Below are 25,644 nucleotides of genomic sequence, written 5' to 3' on the forward strand. Positions count from 1 at the left end.
GGCAAAGAGTTATTGTGGTAAATAAGCAGATTGTGGCAGAAAGTAAAATAAGATGCTTGACTCCACCTTCGAGTATGAGATCGCATTTCTCTTATTTATATAAATACAGGTACATCATACAGATATGATGGAGATAAAATTCCCCATTTCTGTGAACTGGCTACTCGAAGAAAGATGTAGGAGGGAAGTACTGAAGCCACGGTAAATTTTAAGGATTAACTGCAGGATAGCCAAAAAGTTTTGAAAGGCCCCACATGGGGGTTTTAATTTGGACAGTGAAATTCAGCTCGAAGAGCTTGAATTGGCTAAAATAAGAAAAAAAGACAGAATTTCTTGGTTTATAAACCCGTCCGGAAATAACAGCTTCGGGGATGTTTTTATCTGCCATGGAAGATTGATGAGTCTCCCCCTCTTCCCTCCAGCCACCGGGCAGCTTCAGCCAGCCCAGCCAAGGTTAGTCCTCTCCAGGGGGTTGCACCTTTGGCTCAGTGCAGCTATTTTCCAGAGGTACCGAAACTCAATTTGCTAAAAATAGAGACGTTGGGCACGTGAGAACTCCAACCAGAAAATGGGAATAAATACACAAGTGAGTCTCTGCAGAGGAGGAAGGCGGAGGGAGCCGCAGGAGCGCGGCGGCTCGCTCACGAGCAGCTCTCATAGTAGGCGACTCGCTGGTTGATGGCGTCGCGGATCCTGCCCACCCGCTCCTCCAGGCCCGACAGCCTGGCCGACTTGGACACCAGGGCCTTGTTGCTTTCCTGAATCTCCGTCTCTAAAGCTGAGGAGAGAGGGCAGGAAGGGGTTACGTGATGAGGGGACAGGGGGAAGGCAGCATGGCCCTTATTCCTCCCACCTCCCCTCTGCATAGCTCTGGTGGGGCAAGAAAAACTGACATCCTGTGTTCCTCCCTTCTCCCCCTCAAAGAAAAAAAAAACCAACACAACTGCTCCGAACAAAGCCGTTAGTATTGAAAGCTTAAAAATGGAAAACGGGGGCACATGGGCATTGCAGGCAGGGGGTCCCCTCCACAGGGGCACGGGCACCCTCACCAACTCTAAATTTACTGGGGCAGCACCAGCAGATACGGCCCAAACCCACACCACGTCCCTGCCGAAAGTATGGTGTCTTCCTCCCAACTCCTTCCCCTCCCCAATCTGGAGTCAAAAGCCCTTCCCCAGCGCATGAGATTATTACATCGAGTTCACAAAGAGTCTTACTTTCCATCCTGAGCATCACGGCCAAAGTTTCCTCAAACAGAGCCTGTGCCTCCCGGTCTATGCTCTGCACCCTGCTGCCCTGCTCTCCCAGGGCTGGGCTCTGCCCCATCCTGCTCTTCAGCTCAGCATACATTTGTTTCACTTGTCCAAAAGCCTGGGGGGAGAGGGGATTTTCTAAAGTTGAATTCAATATTAATTTTCAGTATTAAATGGATAGTGCACTAAAGCTTTGTCACTCTGTTACTGTGCAAATGCGTGAGTTTGTGACGCGCTCACACAGATGCTGACTGGCAGCTGTAGGGGCTACTCTGCCTCAGGCAGGAGAGATCCAGCAGAAATAAGTTTCCAGTAAAGGTGTCACGGCTGAGGAGGGTCCTGGAAAGATTCAGTACTGAGATACTGCGTCAGACTGATAGGAAGTGACACACAGCGTGCAGGCCGTGGCGGGGACAGGAAAGCCTCCTCGCCTTATCTAAAACGGTGCCAGGACACAGGTGGCCCTGCTGCCAGTGACAGCGGGAAGCGCAGCACAGCTGTGAGCGCCGTGGCCCGTGGCCGGTACCTGCTGTGTGCTCCGGGCCCGCTCGTCCGCCTCCCCGGCCATGCGCTGCGCGTCGGTGGCCCGCAGCCGGCTCTGCTCCGCCCCGCGCTGCAACCGCGCCAGCCTCTCCAGCAGCCCGTCCAGCTGCGCCGCAATGGCCTGCACGTTCTTCTCGGCCGGCCCAAGAACGGCCTCGATCTAAAAGCAGAACACTCCACGTGAAGAAGGAAATCACATCCAAACCCCACGCCTGATGTTCTCCTCCGTGCAGCTCCTCTGCCTGACGGATGTACGGCAGAAATGGGGTTCGGGAGGGAGCGGGGGCTCCAGCAGGGACCACGACTGGAGTCTGGAGCTCCACACCAGTGAGGCTCAGCAGAACGAAGAGATTTTTAAAGCAAAAGCTTCGCCGGGCCCCATTTCCCAGCGGCGCTGGAGTGGGACTCTCCCACGCGGGGAAGTTTCAAAGGAGAGGTGAGCAGGCCACGGCGCGGTTACCAGGGCGTCCCTGCGTGTCACTCACCTCATCAACGCGCTCCTGGATGAACCGAAGGGAAGAGCCGGAGCCTCTGATGGCACCCCGGGCCTCCAGGAGCACCGTGTTGGCTCGTCGCAGATTCCCGACCACCTCTTCCACGCTGCCCTCCACGGCGTTCGCCCGGTTCCTGGGGAAACAGCCAGGAGTGAGTGAACGGAACGGCGTGGGCTGGAAGGGCTCGGTCGCAGAGGCTAAATAAGGAAGCTTGAGAAGCAAGACAGGACTGTTCCAGAGAAGGTTGCAACCTCCCTCCCCCAAAAGCCACAGACCCCCACATCCGGACACCCCACACTCCAGCGGGTTTCCCTCTGAGAGAGAGAAGCATTATTTCCATTTCATACCCCCAAGCAGAGGAGACAGAGAAGGGAAGGGAAAAACCTTCCTTTAAACTAGTTCGCAACATTTATTTTGTAAACGGTGCAAGAAAAAGCATTGAAGGGAAAGTGACAACCACTGAACCAGTTTCACCTTCGGCTTGCAGAGGGGCTGTTCAGGCTGGGTGACAGCGCTCTCTGCAGAGCCAGACTCCCTTCTCATCACTTCCAGCAGGTTAAGCAGGTGTCAGACACTATCAAGGAGTTTACATCCTTATCCCCTAACCTTCTCGCCGGGATATTGCTGCAAGTCAACATGTGACAAAGCAGATGCTCCAAATTTGCAAGGACACTCTGTAATTACTTTTTAAGGGACCACGAGATAATCCTCCCAACTTTCACCCAGAAAACAAATAGCCCATTTAATCTCTCTTGTGCAATTAGGATGTAGGTCACCGATATCAAGTAATACGAGGGCAACCCTGTCATCTCCCATCACAGGGACTCAAGAGAGAGAGAGAAAAGCCTCCGTTACTTTTGGTAAAGACCCTCTTGTTTTAGTATCTATAACAGGATCTATTCCTGGCAGACAGATTTTTTATTTGTAGTGGGGCACCAGGGAGGTGTCTGTAGAGACTGCAGACTCGTTCTTTTTGGCGCTGTACGGACACAGAAGGATCCTGGCCTGAAACTTCAGATTGTGCAAGATCTCCAGCAGAGCGAAATTTCAACCGAGAACAACCACGTTCAGACAAATGAGAACAACCACGTTCGCTCCAGCTGAGTGACTCTCAGCTGCCCAGAGCCCCTGAACCCCAACCCACCTGGCCTGCTCTGCCTCCTGCTGAAGCTGCTTGGCCCTGGCGATGTCCTCGGCTGTCTGGGCAAGGATGTTCTCCGGGCACTGCAGCTTAGCGGCCAAATTTTGGATCTCGGTCATTTTTCTCAGGACTGCGGCAGCATCCGTGGGGAGACGCAGGGAGAGAACAGACTCACTGATTTCCTGGATAGTGGCAGGGTCCGTGTCCTTGTCTGCAGAGCAAACGGACAGACAGTGTCAGAAACGGGAGAGAGGAAAGGTGGGAGGGCAAACGCAAGGGAGGGCGAGGGCAGACATCCAGCCACACATGCTCTCACGCACACAGTCTCTTCATTTCAGGCAGCTGCCAGGATCCAACTCTGAATTTAATCCCCTCGAATTCAATGTACTTCTCATTCACGTGAGCAAAACTTTCAGGAAAGGACGGAAATGATACCTTTAATTGGGCAACGAGAACATCAGGGCTAAGCCCAGAGCACAGTCAGACCTCACTGAGCAGACGAGGTTGTGTTTCAAGACAAACCTTTTTTTATTTCACAAATAAAAGTTAATAAATCTGAGGAATCAGAAGCAGGCAGAGCCCGAGGGACATCAGCCCAGCGATTAGCTCAGAAATATCTTCACTCATCATTAACACCAGACAGCACCAAATGACCTGATTTTCTTATTCAGCTAATGCTCGTGAGGCTCATTATGTTATTACAATCTGTCTGCGAACAATAAGTCATCCCATTGGTTTATAGGCCAACAAGGAATTCTCCTCTGATTAATTGTCTGCTCCAGAGAAGAGCTGCCTGTTTATCTCCGGTCAGCGAGTGCTGCCAGTAAACTTCTCTGCATCGGGTCAACGCCGACGGCAAGTCCTCGGAGAGCACCAGGCGTGGGGAGGGGTTTGTCCTCGCGCCCCGGCGATGGCACAGGGCACCGCGGCACAACGCGGGGCTCGGAGCAAGGTCTTGTCCGTGCTACAGACAAAAGATCACCTCCTCCACAGCTTTCACTCGGGTTAATCCAGTTCACTGTTTCGGAGGTAACATCTGAGAGCAGGTCCTGGGGGGATGTTGGAGGACCCGCCCCAAAGCCCCACCACAGAAGGTCAAGGCCACGGGGCACCTCCTGCCCCACGGACCTCACGGATGCCCCCGAACGCCTCTGTGAGGAAGCAGGCAGGGCCTGCCCCAGCCACATCCCAGGGAAGCCGACACAGATAAACCAGCCAGGATTAATTTGGGTCAGTCTGAACAGCGCGGTTAAGCCTGAGCAAGTCAGCTGGCAAAGCTGCAGTTGCTGACAAAGTCGGGGACTTGTGTCCTGCTGAAGTTTCTTCTCTGTTGTCGAGAAAACACAGTCCAAGCCTCCCTTGCTGCCTTTGCTACGTAAATACCCGTGTGCAGACAGAGCGGACAGCCAAGAGCTGAACTGGGGTGAGCTATTCAGCCGCCTCCCTTGTACTGTACTCTCTTATATCCCCGTCAAAAATATTTTTTTCTGTGCACAAACCAACCTGCACAGACACACTTTAGAGCCCGCAGAGCGCTACCTGACAAAAAGTTTCGAACTTGCTGGATGAGCTGCTGGATGCGCCGCACATCGCCTTCTATCTGGGTCCTCGTTACGCTCATCTGGTCCACCAGCCGCCGAGTATTGCTTTGAAGCTGATTGGCAGAGGTCTCTGTCGTCTTAATCTGCAAACAACGACATCCTGATGGAGCCATTTCTTTGTGATCTGGAATCCCAGGAGCCCTCCCTCAACTCTGAGCGAACTGGGCGAGGCACTTTGAAATTAGGCTATTCCCCATTCTTAATATGCCACCGCTGTAAAGGATTGGAAATGTTAAAGACTGAGGATTTACAAAGGAAGCTCTCAAAGGGGGACAGGACTGTTTAGCTTTTTAAAACACCTTTGAAATGGATTTTGAATGAGTTTGAAAACCCATTTTCTGTTTGCAAGGTTCTGAGAAGCTGCAACAGCAGTGACACATGTACTCTAACAGAGCACGTCAAATGCTAGAGCAGATACAGAGGGGGTTCCACATCCCCACCCCTTCTGCCACACTAGTCCCACCCCAGGAGAGGGACAGACTTCCCCGTGACATTTCCAGAGCCGCTCGCGAGCTCGCTGGCTCCTGTGCTGGGGGGAGGCAGGACCCATGCACACAGCAGGGAGTCTCCCACTCAAAAATCCCTGAATTTGTGAAGGTGCCCAAATGATCAAGACTCAAGTTTTTATCACAGCTCGCTCTCTCCGTGCCTGTCCCCCACCCCAAAGGACACACTCACCAGCTGGGCCGTCTCCCGGAGCCGGGCGCTGAGGCTGCGGAACTCCCTGGCAGCTTCGCCGGCCGCGGCGAGGGCCCCGCTCGACAGCGGGACGAGGCCGCGGCAGGGGCGGGTGGCCCCGCAGGCAGAGCCGTTGTCCCGGGGGCAGAGCAGCCCCTCGCACCGCGCGGGCGTGCACGTCTCCGCTCGGAACCCACCGCAGATCTGGAGAGGGAGAGAGCGGTTGGGGCTGCGGGGGCACTCGCCTCGCTGGGAGATCTCAGTGCCCCCGGGGGAGCGAATCAGCACACGGCAGGGGCCGAAGTTCTGACAGACCCTCACCGAGGGGCTCCTCGACGTCGGCATCTCCTCACGGCCCCGAGCTGGAGCATAAAGAGCAAAGCAGGAGCTAAACCCCAGTGGCTCACGAAGAGTAACCGCATGGAGCCAACATCTCAGTTACTCTCAGGACAGCAACTCTTCCCCTCGTGGCAGGGGAACCCCATCCAAGCCGTGCAGTTCGCTTTGGGTGGGAGAATGGGATGGGGAGACCCTGCCCTCCTGCCTGGACATCAGTGGGTTTAATTGCACGGCACCTTCTAGAGTTACCACCCACCAAAGAGCACCCTGGAGCAGGAGCACACGCGGACCCGGAGCCAGCGCAAGCACCGGCACAGGCTGGTCGCTTGGGAACGTGTTGGTGCCCTGAAAAGCAGAGAGGGGAGGTTGGTGGTCTCCACAGCAACCGTGCATTAGGAGACACCGAAATGGATCTCCATGGCAATAACAAAGCAGCGAAGGAGAAATAGAAGAAGCCTCATCCAGAAATTAAGTGGGTCTTTGAGATACAAGAACTGACACATGAGAGAGTCCTTGGAGGAAGGAGCGTGTGCCTGGGAGGGGGTGGCTGGCAACGCTCTGGTCTCTGCGACCCCCAGGCAGGGGATGTTGAGACAATTCTCCCCTGATGTCCCCAAGCAGCAGGTTGCTCAGATGCCATTTATGAGTCTCTCTGGCCAGAGACTGCTCTGCCATTCCAGACTGTTTGAGGAGAGATGCACGACTGCAGGATGAGACCGCTGCCTCCTGAGCACTGCAGGGCCCTCCCGAAAACGAGACACGCGCAGCGGGGAAGTCAGAAAACCCCTTTGTATCTTCACCTGATTTATGACAGGGCTCAGGTCGGGAGATGAGGCTATCTCGCCCTTCAGGGTCCGCAGCCCAGAGGTGGACTCTGCGAGCCCCCCCTCCAGCCCCGCTGCGCTCCTGCGGCTCTCCCAGGACTCGGCCAGCAGCCGCGAGGCGCCGGCAACGATGCCGCTGGCATTGGTGGATGTCTGGTAAGCAGATCTGATTGTCTTGAAGGCTCCTGCAGGAATAAAACCGATAAATGACACAAATGCCTCCGTGACTCATAAATGCAGCAGAATGAAGCCTAAACGAAGGCATTGACTGTACCCTGCGAGTGGATGTGTGCACAGAGAGGAGTGGGACACAGCCAGAGTGATTAGTCACTAAGGCATAACAAAAAAGCTCCTTTTATTTCCAAATGTCTTTCAGCCATTCCTACAGAGCTCTCCTGAAGGACTGAACACTGGGTCGGGGTTAAAAGACTGAAACAAAACTAAAGCAAGACGACGTGCACACGCGCATGCACGACTGGGGCTTTGCTCCGTGCAGCCCAGAAGGGCTCTGCCGGGGCAGGACGGGGCTCCCAGAGCCCTTCCCCTGGCTCCCCAGCAGGCCCCCCACTCCCCTCCAGCAGGAAGGCGGGCGGTGGGGACGGGGAGCTCTGCGCCCTGCTCAGACCCCGTCCGGGTGGGCCACGCGCTGCGGCGAGGAGGGGGAGGCAGCAGTGAGACACTCAGCATTAGCTGCAGCAGGGATATAATGGCAGCCATCGTCACAGGGCTTAATTAGCTCTTCGGAGCGCCTGACAGCCACCTGGCTCCCTTCCCCACCCCTCCATCCCTTCCATCTGTGCACAACCTTCATTATCTCAGCTTCCTCGCGGGTTCGGTGACACGCTCCCAGTGGGGCTCCCCCTTTCCCACCGTGCCCCGGCAGCGGGGTTTGTGCTGGCCGGGGGACAGGAATGTTGGTGCCCACAGAGCGAGCTGCCCGGCCCGAAAACACCAGAGCAAATAACGCAGAAGCGTGAAATCCTGGGTCACAGACCTGGCACAGGCTGGGGAGAAAGCGTCCCTCTCGCTGGGGAGGGAAGATGTATTTGCTGTTCCTAAACCGACAGCCAGTGGGAAACTACCAGGCACGGCCACGCTGAGGTAAATTAACGGCTGCAAATTAAGAGATATTACAGCTGCAGCACTGTACCTGACACATCTGTGCTGCGGCTGGTTTCAAACTGGATCTTCTTGCTCTGGTACTGGGTGTTAGTGATAAGCAAGCTGCTGTTGAGGGCTTCGAGCTCCCTCGATAGAGAGGCAGTCTCATCCAGAAAACGAAGATCAGGATTTATGCCTTGGACTTGCTCTCTGGGAGAGAAAAAGCAGAAAACATGAACTCAAGTGGAGAGCAAAGCACCTGTAGACAGAGAGCAGGGGCTCATCTGTGCTGGGACACTGCCAACACCTGGGGAAGAGCACTTCCGAGCTGGCAGCCGAGGACACGTCGCGGCCTCGCAGGTTTGTGGAGGTGGGAGAGAGCGGGGCTGGGCGACGGCTCTGCCCCCCTGGGCCAGCCTGCAGGGCCGTGCCACGCAGGGACCAGGCACGCTGAATACGCCCCGAGGATGTCAACTGTCCAGAGCCCGTCCACCGGCCTCCCGCCTTTGCAACATTTCACACAGGACAAGCGTGCTTGGAAATGCTGCTGTTCTCTTACATCCCTGGTCACCTCATGAGTAAGATCTTTGGGTACAGAAACAAAGCAGAACACGTGCAAGTGGCTCAGTGTGACAAGCAGAGTGATCACACAGGAAAAAGGCAGCATCTCCTCCTGACTAAGGGGTGCACCCCGTTAGCAGCATCCGCCTCTCACCTGATCGCAGCGAGCGTGCTGCCCACCCGGGCCAGGCCCTGCTCCGTGGCGGAGGAGCTGCTGAGGATGCCCTGGGCCTGCTGCACGTCGCCCTCGGCCTGCGAGAGGTGGGGGCCGAGGCGGGAGTCCCCGTTCCCCAGGGGCAGCTGCGAGGTGGAGTTGCCGAGGCCGGCCTGGCGCAGGCGCAGGCGCTGGATGTCCCCGTCGTAGGCGCGGAAGCAGGGGTGGCACAGCTCGCAGCCGGGGTAGGTGCTGCAGTGGCCCCGCTGGCACTGGTCGCAGCGGGGGCCCGTGACGCCCGGGCGGCAGAGGCACTGGCCCGTCGTCTTGTCACACCCCACATCCTCCGTGCCCTGGAAGTCGCAGTCGCACTCTGGGTGGTGGAAAGGTGAAGGGATACAGAGTTGTGAAGCCCGACGAAAGAGGGGGGAAAAAAAAATCATATACATGTAAAACCAGATCCTGTTAATGGGATGCCAACATAGTGTGAAGCCCAACCCCACCCATCAGCCCTGCAGCATAGGGAAGAAGGTGGCATGGGCAGAGGAACACGAAGAGCCCCCCCGCTGCCTGCCCAGCCCTGACCCTGCACAGCCAAGGGGCTCGCCCAGCGCTGCTGGGAGGGGACCGGTGGGTACCTGGCGATGGGGATGAACTGGGAGGCAGTCCCAGAAAGGAAATTTCTCTTGCAAAATAGCGTGAGAACTGCTGATGTCAGGACACGGGCCTGGTGCTCGTTCCCAGATAACCCAGGATTTCACGGTGCTAAGGAACACCAAGCCACAGTGAAAGGGATGCTGCCTACCCGTGCACCCCACCCGGACGTCTCCGTAGTGCCTGTCCGGGCAGACCAGCTCCTGCACGACAGAGCACGTCTGTCCTGTGAAGCCTTCTCTGCAGGGACACTGCCCGGTGAACTGCGGAAAGAGAAACACATCAGGGAGACCCAGCTCTGGGCACCGTCCTGGGAAAGTCGTCCCTCGACTGCTCCTGGGCACTAAAGCCAGCACGAGGACAACCTCCTCACCGCTCTGCCCCAGGACATACCAGCGCTGCTCCTGCAGTGCCAAGTCTCAAACAGCCCAAGCATTGCAAAGCCGAGATTTGAGCTTTGTTTCAAAGACAAAGGAATCACCCACAAGCAGCCGCTTTGTCATCTCAAGTCTCCTCCCTGTGCTGAACAATTTGGGACCTATCTTTGGCTCTTAGAATTTGTCTCTCTTTTTTTTTTTTTTTTTTTTTTTTTTTTTTTTTTTTTACTTTTAACTTTAATTTTTCCAGTTGCCTCTTAAGCCTGAAGTGACACACACGCTTTTCACTGACAAATGAGGATAATTAACTTGCCTTGCCTGTATGAAGATCTCCTATTAGGGCTTCCTTGCTGAATACGAGGCCTTTTAAAATGGCTTAATCTTGCCTCGATAATTACCAGCTTCTTTCATTTTCCTGAACAGCCTGTCACAGTGTTTTCTAGGAAACGGGGAAAGGAAAATAAAAGCAGGACAGGCTAGGGAATTCACAGCCCACGGCTGTGCAGCATGACCCCCTCACTGCATCTGCAGTGTTGGGAAAGGAAAAAATGTGAGGTGCAATCACAAAAGAAGGCAGGAAAAAGAAAGAAATAGCGCTGAGGTTTGCTGAACAGGCCCCCGGGATGCAGAGGGTGGGCTGGGCAGTACCTGGTTGCAGTGGGAGCTGCGGGAGCCGTGCAGGTGGCAGCCACAGGGCCGGCAGCCCTGGCCGCTGCCCATCGCCCAGTGCTCGGCCGCGCACTGGCCGCAGTCGTTGCCCACCACGTTGGGCAAGCAGAAGCACCGCCCCGTCTCGTCGTCGCAGGGCATGTCCTGCCGCGTTCCCAGCGCGTTGCAGGTGCATCCTGAAATGAGGGAAGTTTTGTCGCATCAGAAAGGGGCGCGGAGCACCAGCCTGGCTTCCCACGAAGCTCCACAGAAGGACCCTGCAGGCACCCTCAGACCGGCTCCCCTGCCTCTCCCCTCACACCCGAGGTGAGCACAAGGGACCCGCACCCCACTCTAGCCCCCTGCTGCCCTCTCAGGCTCTGCAGCAGGACTCAGCGGCCCGAGAGGCCTCGGCACCCCCCAGCCTGGCCACAGCGCGACGCTGGCCCGAGCCACGGCTGCCCTCTGCTGCGCACAGCGGGTCCGCACGCACCGCGCCCGCAGCCCCGACGGGCGCTCCGCAGGGGAATGCAGCCCCACCCGCGCCTCGAACCCCGCCCGCCCTCTGCTTTTTGCCAGATTTACATCTGAGACGGGCCACAGCCCGAGCGAGGAGATTTTATAAGCCTTTGCAAAACGGGCCTTTAGCTTGGAACCCCCAAATTTAAGCTGGGCAGAAACCAGCTCCCTCCCAGAGAGCCACTGGGGATGCTGAGTGCAGAGGTGGGGTGGCAGCACCCCGGGAAGCAGGGGGTGTCTCGGGGTGGACTCACTGTGGCACCCCAGGGGGTTGGCGTTGGCCAGCTGGGCGAACCCCGGCTTGCAGAGGTGGCAGCGGTCCCCCTGCACGTTCTCCTTGCAGACGCAGCGCCCCGTCAGCGGGTCGCAGACGGAGCCCGGCACGGTGCCGTCCGGGTCGCACTCGCAGGCTGGAAACGTGCAAGAAACGAGACTGCTGAGGGGTGCAAGGGGCGACGGGGGGGTCTGGGGAATGTGTTATGGGGGGGAGCCGGGCACTCACGCAGACAGACTTCGGGGTGAGTGAGGTCTTGTCGCTGGTTACGGAAATAGTTGGTTTTGCAGCGCTCGCAGTTGTTGCCCTCGGTGTTGTGCTGGCAGTCGTCACAGACGCCCCCGCTCGCCCCTCCAGTGGCACGGTACAGCTCCGGGTCAAAGTGGCACGAGGTCGAGTGGCCGTTGCAGTTGCATCCTAAAAATACCCCAATAAAATGGCCCAGTTAGTGCTGCAGCCATGCAAATCCCTCCGGCAGCAGCAGCTGTGGCACTAGAGGGTGCCCGTGTCCCCTGTGTGACACCACGACACCCACTGACCACCCCAGGATTAAACTGGCACCAGTTGGACGGCGTGGCCAGGCACTGGTGCATCGCCCAGCTACAGCCCCATGGAGCAAAGCCCAGCCCAAATGTGTCGGAGTGTCTTGTGCAGAGACACCCACGTTAGCATCCAGTCCCACAGCGTCCCAGAGAAAGGTCTGGGAGCTTGCTCCTGCTCCTGCTGCTCACATTTGGGGGGATTTCAGGAAAGGCCTTGGGAAGAGGAGAGGGGAAAGGCACTCGCCGTACTCTGGCACTCGTGGGGATCGTTGTCCTCTGCGGGCGCCCACGGCCGGTTGTTGTAGAGGGCGGCACAGCGATCGCAGTGGGGGCCGGCGGTGTTGTGCTGACACACGCAGTGCCCATGGACCTGCTGCAGAGACAACGCTTTGGCCTTCCTGGGTGGTGGCTGCTCGGTTCAGAGCTTCCTCCTCCCTCCCGAGGATGGGACAGGCCTGGCCCGCTCCTGCCTCCCCGCAGCGATGACACCCAGCACCCAGACAGGGCTGGGGCAGCACTGGGGACAGGCTGCTCCTCTCCCTGTGATTCCCACCACCTCTACCACCTACCCGAGGGCAACTACACTCCAGGCAAAGCAAACCAGCATAACCTGGGGACAAGAAAATCCCACAACAGCTAACAACCTGCACTGGCAAATCCTCTTGGGCATGAAGGAGCCCGCTGAAACCCTCGGCATGGCCCCCGCCCTGCCGAGAGACCGGTGCTAGCAGGAGCGGTTCCCCCCAGAGCACGATGTCCTGCAACCACTCAGCTTCCTAACTCCTTACAAAGCCCCTCCACCTGACACAAAAAGGGGGTTTATGTGGGGGGCAGCACAGGCTGCTGTCTCACAGCCACCACCCCACTGCTGCAGGCATCACTTCCCCTGATTACGAGCAGCCTCAGGCCAGGGGAAAGACTCCCCCCACCCCACCGGTCACCCCAGCCGAGGTCTCTCGAGGAGCGCTCCTGGGCAGTGGTGGAGCCCGATACCACAGAGCTTGTCTTCAAGCTTTTCTCTTGGCCCCGACACTCACCATGGCGTGCAGGTCTCCCGACGGGGCGCAGCGGTCGGCGTGTCCGTGGCAGAAGCAGCTCCCCAGCACCCGCATCTCCGTCACGGCGTAGAAGGTGCTGGGCGAGTGGTAGCCCTGGCGCGCGATGTGGGGGAGCTCGGTGAAGTTGATCCGCAGGTTGGTGAACGGCCCCAGCTCTGTTGGGGACCGGGGAGAGGTGTGAGGGGCGGCCGCACCCAGGCACCGGCTGCATCGCAACCTGCGCGGAGGGCTCGGGGCGAGAGGCAGAGGCACGGGCACGAAGAGCAGCAGCCGAGGCATCAGCAAAGTCCCCCCAGCTCAGCGCTCTCTGTCACACGGGGGAAGAGCCACGAGAGGCATCATCCCCCTCTCCCTTTCTCAGTATGAAAAAGGTCGGTCACTTACTATCGATGGTCTGGCTGTAAGAGGTACTGATGGTAGACGCCAGGTCTTGGACACTGAATTTCACCTTGGAAGGAAAAAAAAGCAAGTTAAAAAGCAGGAGACACAAGGTGCTTTCTTCTCATGCTCTGGGCAGCGCGTGCTCCAGGCCTGTCTCTGCAGAACATCCCTGAGCACAGGGAAAAGACTTTGGTCACAGAGGGTTTTGCTGAAGACCAACATAACACCTCGCCTGTCACAAAGCAGCGAGGGTTTTCCTCCCAGAGGAGCAGGAATCTTCCGGAGGACTCTCCTCAGCAGTGCTGGGTGTCCACAGGCTCTATCCCTCACCAGCTCTAACACGTGTACGAGACTTCCAGGCCACCACGTGCTTCTGCAGCATCTCAGAGGCCACTGGCCCTGAACCCGGGGTCACAGCAGGGGGAACGGGCACACATGGGAGCCCCTGCCAGAAAATCCCACGAATCCTACCTTGCCCCCGGGCAGAGGGTACTCCTGCAGCGCCTGGCACCGAGCGTCCTGCCAGCTCTCGGGGGAGCCCCGGGGGACGTGGGGGAAGGTGGCGGCGCAGTCGGAGGCCAGGTACTGATACACCTCCCAGGTCTTGCCAAAGTCGGTGGAGCGCTCAATCAGCATCGCAGCGGGCAGTGGCGACTGCAGAGCGAGGAAAGAGGCACGTCTGTGATGGCACTCGCCAGCCAGCTCCCACCCCGGGGATGCCTCTCCTCCTCCTCCTCCTCCCTCCAGGCTCAGGTCTCCGCGGACTGCTGGAGCCATCCCTTCCCCTGGAGGTTACCAATGTCTGCATTCTCCCTGCTCCCCTTGGCCAGCCCTGCTGTAGCCCCAAAGCACACGTCTGCACCCAGGAGATATCTGTGGGATGGGGACCCACCACCCTGCTCTGCTCCTCCCAAACACCCAGGGGAACGGCCACAGAAAACGGGGAGAAGGAGGGATGGGGACCCTGGTGTGCTTCCTATCAGGAGCCTGAAGGGAGCTGCGCACTGACGTCCCTCGCGGGGAGCCAAGCAGGGCCCTTCCACCACCATCTGTGACCTCCCCGCAAAGCAGAGCTGCTGCACACAAACCCTGAAGTGAAGCAGGATGGTGCTGAGCTGGAAGGTCTGGTCCAGGTCCAGCTGCAGAGAGACGCGCTCGACGCCTGCGGGCACAGAGAGACAGCTTCAGAGACACAGAATGCGGGCTTCAGGATAATAAACTGTTGTGCTGCCTGAGCAGAGTCATTTATTCCCTTCCTTCCTTCCTTCCTTCCGAGCTGTGGAATTCAACACCTCCTCCTCCTCCTCCCCGTCCCGGGGGACCCCAGCACGCCGGCCGGTACTCACCGTTCTGGGACTGCCACCAGCGCGAGCGCCCGGCGGAGGGCAGGACGTTCCCCACGCGGTGGCCGTTGTAGGCGTGGGGCAGCCGCGAGTCGCACCTGCAGCATCTCATGCTCCACTGGAAGAGAAAGGGCCGGTGGCAGCGACCGTCCCAGCTGGGCCGAGGGAAGGACCCCGCTGCAGACCCGGGGGGCACACGTGTGGCACGGGCTCACCAGGGAACAAATGGCATCCGAAAAGCTGGTTTGTTAGAGACCTGAAGAGCCGTGATCAGTGAGACTAACAACACCAGGACTCAAGCGGCCCCCTTCACACCCCGTTAAAAAACACAACTCATGGCTTTATGGACTAAAAACTAAAAACCAAAATGCTTTCAACTAAAAGACGTGTTTGGCAAAGCATCAAAAATGCCCTTTTTTTTTTTTAAAGCAAACCCCATTTTCCACAATGACAACACCTGATAGAAAGCCCTTTGCAGCGTTTCAGGACCAGCCTGCCGTTTCCGCAGAGCCGAGGGGGCTGTCTGGTGAACAGAAAGGCCTTTCTCTCACACCCAGCAGCGCTGGGCGACGCTCGGCCCCCGGCAGCTCCCCTGGGAGCGGAGCGGGAGCAAACAGCTCAGCGGGTGAGAAGTCAGCGGGTGGCAAGTCGAGTGGCTCAAAGTTCAGCCCTTCACTTGAGCAAGTAATTCAAGGAGCAAGCACGGGGAACGTGGGGACAGGAGAAAACAGGGTCCCCGAGGAGCAAACAAATACCCAAATTTTGACTAACCAAGCAACGCTCCGTGCAGCCACTAACGGGGCCGCCGGGTGCGCGTGGCACACGAGCAGGCTCAGAAATGTGTAGAAAGCAGCAGGAAAGAGATTGAGCAAGAGACGGGGAGCGAGGACAGTCCAGACATGGGCCAAGGGGAGAGGCGGGCACGGGGTGGGCAAGCAGGCTGGGCGAGGACCACCATGAACAGGGGGAAGCAGCCAGGTGAGGCCAAGGCGGGGAAGGGCTGGTCTCAGAGGGATGCTAAAACAGCGGGGGGTGACAGAGCCCGCAGCAGCATCCCACGGGGACACGGGGAGGCCCCGACTGAAGCGCCCGGTACCGGCCACGCTGGGAGTGAAGCCAACCGAGGGGGCTGCGGAGACCACCGGGAGGGGAAGGCTGGTGCTCGACGCATGGAATGCGCTTCGCATCTCCAGCCTGGTGAAACGGAGAGGAAGAGCTGATCCTGCTCTCCGGAAAGGTTCCCGGGGCCGTGCACCGAGGCAGGCAGAGCTGTACGAACTGTGGGATAACGCTGTCCCGAAAGCAAGAGGGATGTGAAACATTTCAACCACAAATGGAAGTTGTCAGTGGCCGGAGTGGCAAAGCAGCCTCCCGAACGGAGCAGCGGGACGCACGCCTCGCACCAACACGTCCCAAAGCCTGAGAAACTGCGGAAGATCGAGAACGGGGTTTGCCAGTGATGGCAGGTGCTGGCCTTGGCCCCACGGGGCAGGAGGCTCGGAAAGGTCGTCCTGGGAGGAAAGTGGGTTTGGGGAGTGGAGGGAGCGCATCTGGCTCAAGGCCCAACAGCTGACGGCAGGAAGGCAACAAGATACCCCGCTGCAAGGGCTGGCACTGCTGCGGCGGGACAAGGTGACACCAGAGACACGGGCATGTTTGGGACCCCAGTGATGAGATCAGCTTTCAGTGACGGGGCAGAGGCATCGGGTGACAAGTGACAAGAAGCACTTTATACCCAGCTCTGTGCTCAAATCTGCCCACCTGGTACTTAAAACAAATGAGCTGATTCCAGCCCAAACACGTTACACACGAGCTGGGACTGGGAGAGATGAGTGCCTCGGGAGGCAGCAGGAGGTGGTGGCCGGTGGGCCACGGTGGCACAAAGATTTCTGGTTTCCCTTTAAAAGATTAATTCATGCTGTACACATACTGCCTTACTCTTGAAACAGGCTCATCCAAGCCAGCCAAGTCGCTTATTTCTACATAAAGAGACTTGCTTCATGAGGAATAACTTTTTTTTTTTAATTTAAAGAAAAATTAATGGAAAAATTTTGCCCAGAGTTACCTTTTTGCTTGTTCTCACACAAAACCGCACAGGGCGTAGGCTGCCCTTGGCCAGAAAGCACCAACTGGCGCTGCAGCAGACGCAGAGCCGTGGCCGGGCAGCTCACAGCGAGGTGGCCGGGCAGCCGCGGGCAGAGGCCAGCTCAGACCTGGGTCGGGTTTAGTTCCTAACAAAGCCCAGCCCCAACTCTGCTCTGCCCCCAGACCTGGGAACTCAGCAGTTGAGCAGGTATTGAGGAGAGATCTTCACTTTAAACTGATCTGTTTCCATAATATTTTTCATAGTCTTTATGTTCTCCGTCTATAAATATCCAGAACAGGAGCTGGTTAACTACAATACTGATAACAATATTGCAGAGTAAGCAAACAGAGAATTCAAAATATATAATCATGCAATTTCCCTGCCTCTATCAAGTCCTTCTGACTCTGCCAGTAAGAATCAGAAATAATACAATCAGGTCCAGGCAGAAGAACTCATTTCAGATAATGACTACTCGCAGCAAATTGCCAGGAAGCTACAGGAATTATCCGCAGAAATCATCCACCAAACAAATCCCAATAATGATTAAACTTCACAACAGTTCTGACTGTGATTAGCAAAAGGAGAAGAAAGGCTTTCTGTGAGGGGCAAGGTAAATCTTGGCTCAATTATTCATTAGGCACGATTCATGCATACTTACTAGACCACTCACACAAGTGCCTTGTAGCAGCCACAATGCGAGGCTGGCAATGAAGCTGCAGCCACGCTGGAAACGCGGTGCCAAGTGAAAACGAAGCTTAAACTATGCCAGACAGACCATCCCGAGGCAGCCCATGAGCTGTGCTCCGTACAAAAATCTTCTCTCTTTTTTTTTTTTTTCCCTCGGCTTTTTAATGAAGGATAAAATGAACACTGGAAGCAAAATTCATTTCACGTCCTTGGAGCAAATTGTGAAACGCTTCTATTGCACAACAGGAGGATTTGCTATTACTGACTGTGACTATGTGTCTCAAAGTTCCTCGGGACAGGGAGAATTACCAAAAATGACAGCCCAGAGCCGGGCTGAGGGGAGATTTACCAAGCAGACACCTTTCTCCAGCTCTCCCCTTCTTTTTTTTTTACCAGCATAGCAACAGGCTCGGTGGATCCCTCAGAGCTGGGCTTGCCAGGAATAGACCGGGGCTGTGGGACTACGTGACAAATGGAGACGAAGAAGTCAGGGTCTAAGCTGGGTCACTGACCCCGGGGGCAGCCTCAGCTCTCCAGCACAGGGTCCCCTCCCTGCCAGGCACCAACGGCCCCAGCCCCTGCGTGACTGCAGCAAAAAAGAATCAGTACCTGTCTGAGTAGGTGTGGGGCTGAAGAGGCCTGCAGGAAGGTAAAAGAAGTCGTAGGTCTGCATGGAAATCACTAATCACCCCCTGTGCCTCCAAGCCGCTCTTAAGACTCGCCCAAAATACAGGTTATGGAAGTTCAGAGATTAAAGGAAATTCATTCCAGCCTTGTATTTCACAAGGCAGTCATTTTAAGAGGGAAAGCTAGCGTGCTGAGAATAACCAGATTCATGTCTTAGAAATAAACGGTGAAGGGAAAAAAAAATAATAAAATGCACGTAGAAGAAGAGCCAGCTGTTGTAAAAATGCCCATTTATTACATCACACACCTGGGACCCTTCTGCACGGTGCGGGCAGGGACACGGGTGCAGCCCCAGCCCTCACCCCTGCGCTCCCTGCGGAGGGGTTCAGCGGCTCCCCTCCTGCTCTGACCTTGTGAACCAGCCGCCGAGCCATGCCCCCCGCTCATGCAGGGGCAGAAAACCTCCAACAATTTTAAGCTGATGGACTCTGACCAAAGAATTTTAAGTAGCTCTAGCTGCCATTTTAATATGAGAGCCCTTGAAATAAAACCTCCTGGCAGAGGTGCGCAACCCGAAATAAACTGCAGTTATTCATCAGCAAAAATGGGAAGCTGCTTCACTCCAGTCATGAAACAAAACCCCTTTCATAGCTGCGGAGCCCTCGGTGGGCCTGCATTTAACCCAGCTCCGTGCCAGGGAGAGGCAGTGTCCGGCAGGCTCCTGGCACGCAGCCTCCCATACGGAGCCTTGGGTGGTCTTGCACAATTAATACTGTATAGGGACAATAATCACAGTTCCGAGTTTATTTGGGGACAATCTGGAAAACAGTGGGAATTTGTATGTATACAAAGAGGCTGAGGGTCATTAAACAACAGGGTGGGCAGCAAGAATCATTTACCTTGGGAACAAAGGCACCTGGTTAAAGCCAAGTTATGAAATTCTCTATTCCAACCCATTTTCCCTCGCAGTTAACACCCGCAGCAGGACGTGGCTCTGCCAGGCTCACCTGCCCTGGGAGGTTCTCCAGACATCTTCCATGGGAAAAGGTGGTAAAAGTCCCCCATGGTTCTGCCATCGGGGTATAACTTCTCGGCCAGGTGTTTCCTAAACCGGGCTGTGCTCAGTTTTGAAGCACAGATCTATCTCTTCGCCTTAACATCTAATGTCACGTCCTTGCTTGGCCAGTCAGAAGTGACACTGGAAAACAAGCTCCGAGGTGACACTCAGATAGAGGGCTCTGGTTTTACTGGTGAACCTCCAGTCAGAGGTGACAGGAGGGATGGGGGAGACACAAACTGGACAAACACGCTAGGTATGGGGTTTAAGGAAATTAAGTTCGTTTCTCTTGCTTAAAAGCAAGCATGTGGGTGCCTGTTTTCTTCACCCCGTCTGTTCTCACATCATCTCCCCGCAGCAAAACTTCATTTTCAATCTGCCAGGATGACAGCCTGCAGAACCCATACGCACCCGCGTATCTCCGCACCCCGCGCGCGGTGCCGGGGTCCTGCTGCCTCTGCTACTTGTCTGCAAGGGAATGACGCGATGTCTCCCAGCATACGTGTCAATTTGCAGTCGCGTGGCAAAAAAAAAAAAAAAAAAAAGATGCGGAGAAGGGAGGAGGAGGAAGAAAAAAAATAATGGGAAATAGGCTTTTTGTTCTGCACATTCACTGCAGGTAGGGACACATCCCTGCAGCAAAGGGCAGGGTGTGTCTGAATGCCAGAATAAGATGAGATAAGCATCCAGCAGCAACTTGTGGTTGCTGCGTTACCTTCAACAGGTCGGGAATACAAATTATTCAGTGCAAACCCCTGACGTGATGAAGCAACACCCAAAACTAGAAGCTCTGCTTTGAGCAGGGGGTTGGACCTCCTGTGGTCCCATTCGACCACAGCTATTTCATGATTATTTTTTTTTGTCAGTGCATTTTTCTGTGTAAAAAAAAACCCGAGTCTGACTGATGGCGTGGGTCTGGAAAGCAGTTGAGCTGGGAGGCACGGGGGCATTTCAGGGTTCTCGCCCCTGTTCCAACACGCCCAGGGCCCACTGAAGCGCCTGGCAGGCAGCACCTTTTGGATCAGGACTGAGCTCCCTGACCGACCCATGCAGGTGAGCAAGCAGATGTAAGCATCAGACGGCAGCACCACGGCAGACAGCGGCATTAGTCTTGCACATACTCACTCTCGCAGACATTGGCCTGTATTTTTGGAAGCAGCCGAAGACGCCTCAGAGCTGAGACACCACCGGGGAGATGCTGCCGCCCAACGCCTGCCAGGCAGCTGCGACCATCCGTCAGCAGGAGGAGGAACCCTCTGCCATGCCAGGAGCTCTCCTGCCCAACCGCCTCACGCTCCCCTCCCACTAACTCATTTCGGGATGAGGCTTCTCCCCTGCCTCTCCTCTCCATTCCGGATGACCCCACGACACAAGGGGCAATAAAGGCAACTTCCCACCCTGCGTCCCCATAGCCACCAAGTGCCTGTGGAAAGCAGGTGAGAGAAGGCAGGAGATCCTGGTCCTTGACCTTGTGCAAACAACATTTTAAAATCCCAAGTCTCCCAGGGTCGGGGCATGAGGACCCACGTAGTTGCCCCGTCTGCTGTAGGACGCAGGAAACAGAGCAGCACCACAAGCACAAGGACACAAGGACACACAGCTTCGCTCCTCTCTTGCTTTTTCTTTGGCAAAAGATTTCAGAGCGACGTGCTGGCTGCTCGGGGTACTCTTCTAAATTAGCAAAACCACCAGGAAAGTCTGTAGCTATTTTCTGGTTCTGAATACGTCTCTAAGCTAGGTCCGAGCACACCACGGCACCGGTACCACTGCTTCCAGCCGCAAGGCAGAGCCGAAGGCACTTTTGCTGTCGCTCGGAAGGGCCAGGCCAGCCCAGGGGACTGGGAACCTGCTAATCCCTGTGAAAGCCACACCGTGCCTGGCCCCAGCTAGAGCTGGGCAGCGTGAGCTGCTCCATATTCCTGTCAAAGCGTTAGACTTTGCATTTAAATAAAGAGATGAGTTAACTGGGCCTTGGATCGCACCTCGGTCAGCGAGAGCCTTTCCACGCACATCAGCGCCTTTACGACTCCAAATCCAGGCTTGAAAGCCTCACTCATTTTTCTATTTTATTTTCAGTTTCCCTCTTGCTTTTACTTTCCCTGCTGACACCAAGAGCCATTTCCCAAGCACTAAGTGATTTCCAAGCCAGACCATTGGTCTGCCCCGTTTCCACCCCCCCATCACTTTTCTAACCACCGCTGCAGTCCCCTGCGCTATAAATGGCAACGCTGAGCGTCCCTTCTGGAATTCACTAGACTGAGCCTATAGCCAAGGAATGGAGCAATCAGTAGTGCAAAGTATAAAGGTTAGAGGGATTTGGAACTGGAGCAGACAATGGAGCAGAGGCTGAAATGAAGTGACCCACCAGAATTGCAAAAGAGGACCCTGGGGCCAGCGTGGGCTGGTGGGGCCAGACAGCGTGTGCCTGGGCAGCGGCAGCCCGCGAGAGCAACCCCTCATCCCGTGCCCTCTGCTGAGACTGCAAAACACACTCCAGATTTGTACCTATTTGGCAGCAAAACGAGAGCAAGGCTTGTAACCAAAAAAAAAAAAAAAAAAACTAAGAGGCAATAAATTAAATGTGCTTACTTTTTATGGGATGGGAATAGGAAAAATGAGTTCAGGGGATTAATTTGTGCTTAAATTAGAGAAGCAGAAAAAGGGAGGAAAATATTAGGAAATGCTCAACACATGGAGATTTCTCCTGTAAAGATAGGAGCTGGTATACTCAAAAGTCCCCTTAGCCATTACAGCTGCAGAACAGAAATAAGGGTCTTCGTGGAATTTGCCAGCAGTGCCGATGCACCTCTCCCTTCAGTAAAGGAGCAAAGGCCTCAGTCCCAAAGCTAGAATTGGAGAATCCCATTTAACACATCAGTGCTAATTGTTCCGGATCCCTTTTAAGTCTGGTATTTGTAAGGCAAGGTATAAGCAATATGAAAACTGAATAGCTGAGGGACTGGAAGAGACTGCTGCAGTGCTGTTCTCTGCCTTCCTCCGCAGGACTGCCACGAGACCTCACTCACTAATTCCGCACCAAACAGATCATTTCTGCTCAAGGCGTATCACAGCCATCAGAGAGACGCCCAGTCTCCACTTCAAAGATCACAAATGATGCAGATGATGGCAGCTGGAGGCCCTTCATGATCTCTCAAGGTCAGGCAAAGGAAATAACCAGCCCGCTCCAGCGTCCTCAAGGTTTTGCAGACGCTCGCTTCCCATTGTACAAGCCCCCTCTTCAAGTAAAAGTCAATGTTAAGTGAAGATTTCAGGGGTACATTTATGTACAGTTTTCCTCAAGTATAAACAGAAATTGGGAAGAAAAAAAATATTAAGTCAGAGTAGAAATAATTGCCTGCTTTTTAGCCATCCATGGGCCACAGCACCCGTGAGAAGCAGCTGGGTTTGCTGGGGAGGTGAGCAAACAGCCCCGTTCCCTGGGAGCAGCAAAACAGCTCCGAAAAAAGGGAGTGGGAGCCTGGCTGGTGGCAATGCCTGACCACAGCTGTCAGCCTGGAAAACAACCGGACAAAGGACTGGTGCTGCAGCCAGCCCGGCGTCCAGGAGGACACGGTGCTCACAGCCGTCAGGGCCAGGAGCTGCCTCAGTTTCTCTCCAGCCAACAGGTCCCAGCCCCTCCTGAGCCCAGAGGAGCAAAAACCCCTCCAGCCCAGCGAGAGCACCACCAGCTCCACAACAAATCCACCTACTTCCACATCTTGGCCTTCAACTTGAAGGGGAATTAAAACCAGAGGAAGGCTGACTCACTCAAGCTGGATTTCACTGTAGAAAACCCTGCCCCACTTGAGGTTTGCATCTCCTTTCCTCTCCAGCATCTCTTCCAAGACCTTTTTTGCCTGTCCTGCCTTGAACCCTCTCCCCCTGAAGCTCCTCTCACAACAGTTACAGGGTTAACATTGCCAGACCAACAGAGAAAGGCTTTAGGAAATGCTCACATCAGGGACATCACCCCTATTTCCAGCCCTGTGCTCAGGCAGACTTATCCTTAAACTCTGACTCTGATTTGGTGGCAGCTTTAGAGCCTGGGAATCTGCAGCTGGCTGAAGCGTTATCCCCGCGAGCACGATCTGCCCCCGCACAACTGGAGTAATTGGAAACAGTTGTTTGGTTCAGAAGTTTTTCCAAGTTTTTCTAAAAGACCTGAAGTGTTCCCATTTTTGACAAGTGAAATACGAGTTTTGGTTTAGAACGAAAACATCTGGGGATAGGAAAGCCTGGGATATTTTGGATGCAAAAGCTTCCACTTTACCTCCGCAGTGCTTCACACCAGAGCTTTGCTGCCCTTTCCCTGCCACCACGATCGTGCTCAGCTCCTCATCTCGACCATGGGGACAGCAGCGAGGGTGCGAGGGGACACCACAGACGGTGCAATGACCCAACGGGGTTGGAAGGCAGAGAAATATCTAAGACAGGTTCAACACATCCCTGCAGAAGGGTAGGAAGGGTCGGACGGGTAAAGGCATTAGCATCCCTACGTGAGGTTTGGGACGTACCTCTCCGTGGGGCGTGCAGTAGGTCTCGGGCTCGGCGAGGCCGCAGGTGGAGGAGGCTCTCAGGAGAGGGGCCCGTCCCAGCAGCAGCTCTCCGGCGGGGGGGTAGCAGGCTCCCTGGGAGCAGGTTCGCTCCGCGCCCGGCAGCCGCGGGGCAGCTGGAACAGCACAACAGGACGTGGGGTTGTGTCAGGGAGGCACACGGACGTCAGCCAGCGTGCCTGCTGTTTTCTACAGCACACCAACCACAAGGTCATGGTTGGGACAAGCCTACAAAATGTGTATGCCGAAAAAGACCAAAGGTATTTTGCCCCCGAATTACCTTTAATAGGAAAAAGGCACTTTTAAAGTGCTTTATACTAACAGTTATTTCTGAAACATTTCTTTGCCATGCCCCCAGTGGCTGGCCTGCAGGGATGCTCCGTTCCCGGCCCACCCTAGGGACCAGCCTGTCTGGGGTGCCCTGTTACCCAGACAGCCCCACAGCTCGGGGCAGGGAGAGCCCTTCGCCACACACCAGCACCATTAGCAAACACCAGCCTCCCAGCTGCTGCCACAGGACTGGACTAATACAAAGCTTACATTAGCAGGGTTTCTATTTAGTCAGCTTCCCCCATATCCTTTTGGAAACGCTGTATGGTGAGCCTTACCCAGGACAAATAATGCCCACAGCCAAAGCCGGCAGCGAGGCTCCATCCCGCCAAAGACACGCCTAGGGAAGAATTTGCAGCACGAGTGAAAACGAGCAGAAGATGACAGTTTAAAGCTCAGTCCAGGTCCTTCGCATTCCTTCTCAGTTTACAAGGCGATGATTTTAACCGGGAGATAATTTGAATTGCTCTACAACAGAATAACACGGGTGAAAAATTGAGAATAACGGAGAGGAAGATCAGATGCTCAGACTGTTATTTGTTTTTAATGTACAAAGGATCCCAGCTTTCCATCTAACTCACGAAGCATGCACAAGATTCTCCTAAAGTGTGTAAGAGATTGCCCTCTTCCCCAAACGCTGCATCTTTGGGTCTTTATGTTAGTGCTGAGGCGAACCACAGGTACCAGCACAGCTCCTCGCTCTCAGCAGAGCTGTAATTTCGGACTGTCCAGCTCCCCGGGAACATCGAGAAGCTGCAGCCCCCAGCACTGCAACCTGCAGCAGCGATACCAGGTCACAACGCAGAGCGAGAAACGATGCCCGTGCACACACAGACACACACCCCCCGGCGCCCTCTCCCCAGGCACCCTGCACTTTCTGTTCTCCAGCCCCACCCTTTGCCCTTCGTTTCCAGAACCGATTCCAGATCAAAACTCACCAGCCCAAAGCCTTGTTCTATGAAAAGAAGGAACCCGTACAAATCGCCACAGAGTACGTGTCTCTGCGGGGAAGCCCTACGGGAAAGCCCAGAGCAGGCAGAGCTGCCAGCACCCCCCAGCACCCCCAAACCTCACCTGCCCTCCTCCCTGCGTGGCAGAGTCCCGTCTCTGGATGTCCCTGGCTCACGGCGAGGGCTCTCTGCCCCGCGTGCCACCCGGCAGCCGATCTGCAACCCCAAGAGCCCTCTGAGCGCCGGCGCTCTCCTCTCCCGGCTTTTAACAAGCAGCTGCCTCACCTGGGAGAGAAGGTGCCTGTGGGTGTAGTAATGGTAAAGGGAGTGATTCAGGGATCCTCAGACATACACACCCAGTTACCGTATGACCCCCGACAGCTCCTAGACAGGGCGCACGGCCGCAGACAGAAATCACTTTGGACGAGGATGACGGCAGCGTGAACCAGCTGCTCTGCAGGTAGCTGGCAAGCGAAAGCCCGGCTGCAGTGACCCACCCGGGGCTGGCGTGGCCAGCGCCGGGACATCGCCGAGCCGGCGTGAAACCCGCTCCCCCCGGAGCCGCTGCACGGCTCGGCACCGGGCGATACACCCGGATGTTTATCCACCCTCTCAGACAGGCTTTGCTTATCACGCTTATACCATCAGCAGCGCCGCTATCAGCACCTCAGCCTGATCATTTAAAGACTAATTCGGGGTGTCCAGTCAGTTACAATCGCACGGTGTATTCACAGATCAGACGTCAGCCTGAAGGCGAACTGGAGCGCGGCAGCTGGACTTTACGGGCAGACTCGGTCACACAGCCCCTCTCCTGTCTGCAGTACTGGAATTCCTCAAGACACAAAATCACCTAAAATGAGCTTGAGAGT

The 25,644-nt window shown here is 55.6% G+C and overlaps 1 protein-coding gene across 3 annotated transcripts; it reads right to left on the minus strand.

Moving 5' to 3' along the window:
• Nucleotides 1-4: 4 nt before the first annotated feature.
• Nucleotides 5-25,234, minus strand: LAMB3 (laminin subunit beta 3). Of its 3 annotated transcripts, none has more exons than XM_026864211.1 (23): nucleotides 24,900-25,234; nucleotides 24,104-24,165; nucleotides 23,457-23,611; nucleotides 14,489-14,603; nucleotides 14,231-14,304; nucleotides 13,614-13,796; nucleotides 13,146-13,209; nucleotides 12,741-12,916; nucleotides 11,953-12,073; nucleotides 11,390-11,578; nucleotides 11,142-11,297; nucleotides 10,369-10,565; nucleotides 9,495-9,606; nucleotides 8,690-9,062; nucleotides 8,024-8,184; nucleotides 6,850-7,058; nucleotides 5,711-5,914; nucleotides 4,971-5,115; nucleotides 3,435-3,642; nucleotides 2,282-2,423; nucleotides 1,780-1,956; nucleotides 1,218-1,371; nucleotides 5-778 (listed from the first exon to the last, which is right to left on the minus strand). In XM_026864211.1, exons 2-23 carry the CDS (start codon nucleotides 24,147-24,149, stop codon nucleotides 642-644), a joined length of 3,498 nt encoding a protein of 1,165 aa, XP_026720012.1. In that variant the 5' UTR covers nucleotides 24,150-24,165; nucleotides 24,900-25,234; the 3' UTR covers nucleotides 5-641. The 3 variants fall into 3 exon arrangements, with proteins under 3 accessions (XP_026720012.1, XP_026720009.1, XP_026720011.1); XM_026864208.1 differs by having other exon boundaries at nucleotides 11,953-12,076; XM_026864210.1 differs by having other exon boundaries at nucleotides 11,953-12,076; nucleotides 24,104-24,242.
• Between the last annotated feature and the right edge of the window lie 410 nt (nucleotides 25,235-25,644).

This window comes from Athene cunicularia (assembly GCF_003259725.1).
Source record: "Athene cunicularia isolate RWA chromosome 26 unlocalized genomic scaffold, athCun1 chr26_part1, whole genome shotgun sequence".
Taxonomy (NCBI): domain Eukaryota; kingdom Metazoa; phylum Chordata; class Aves; order Strigiformes; family Strigidae; genus Athene; species Athene cunicularia.

Coding starts and splice junctions, on each gene's coding strand:
- LAMB3 (XM_026864208.1), bottom strand. CDS start 24,149: ATGGAGCCTCGCTGCCGGCTTTGGCTGTGGGCATTATTTGTCCTGG. Junction 13,797..14,230: donor CCATCCTGCTTCACTTCAGG/GTTTGTGTGCAG, acceptor CTCGCTCTGCAG/TCGCCACTGCCCGCTGCGAT. Junction 11,579..11,952: donor CGATCCCCACGAGTGCCAGA/GTACGGCGAGTG, acceptor GGGTATTTTTAG/GATGCAACTGCAACGGCCAC.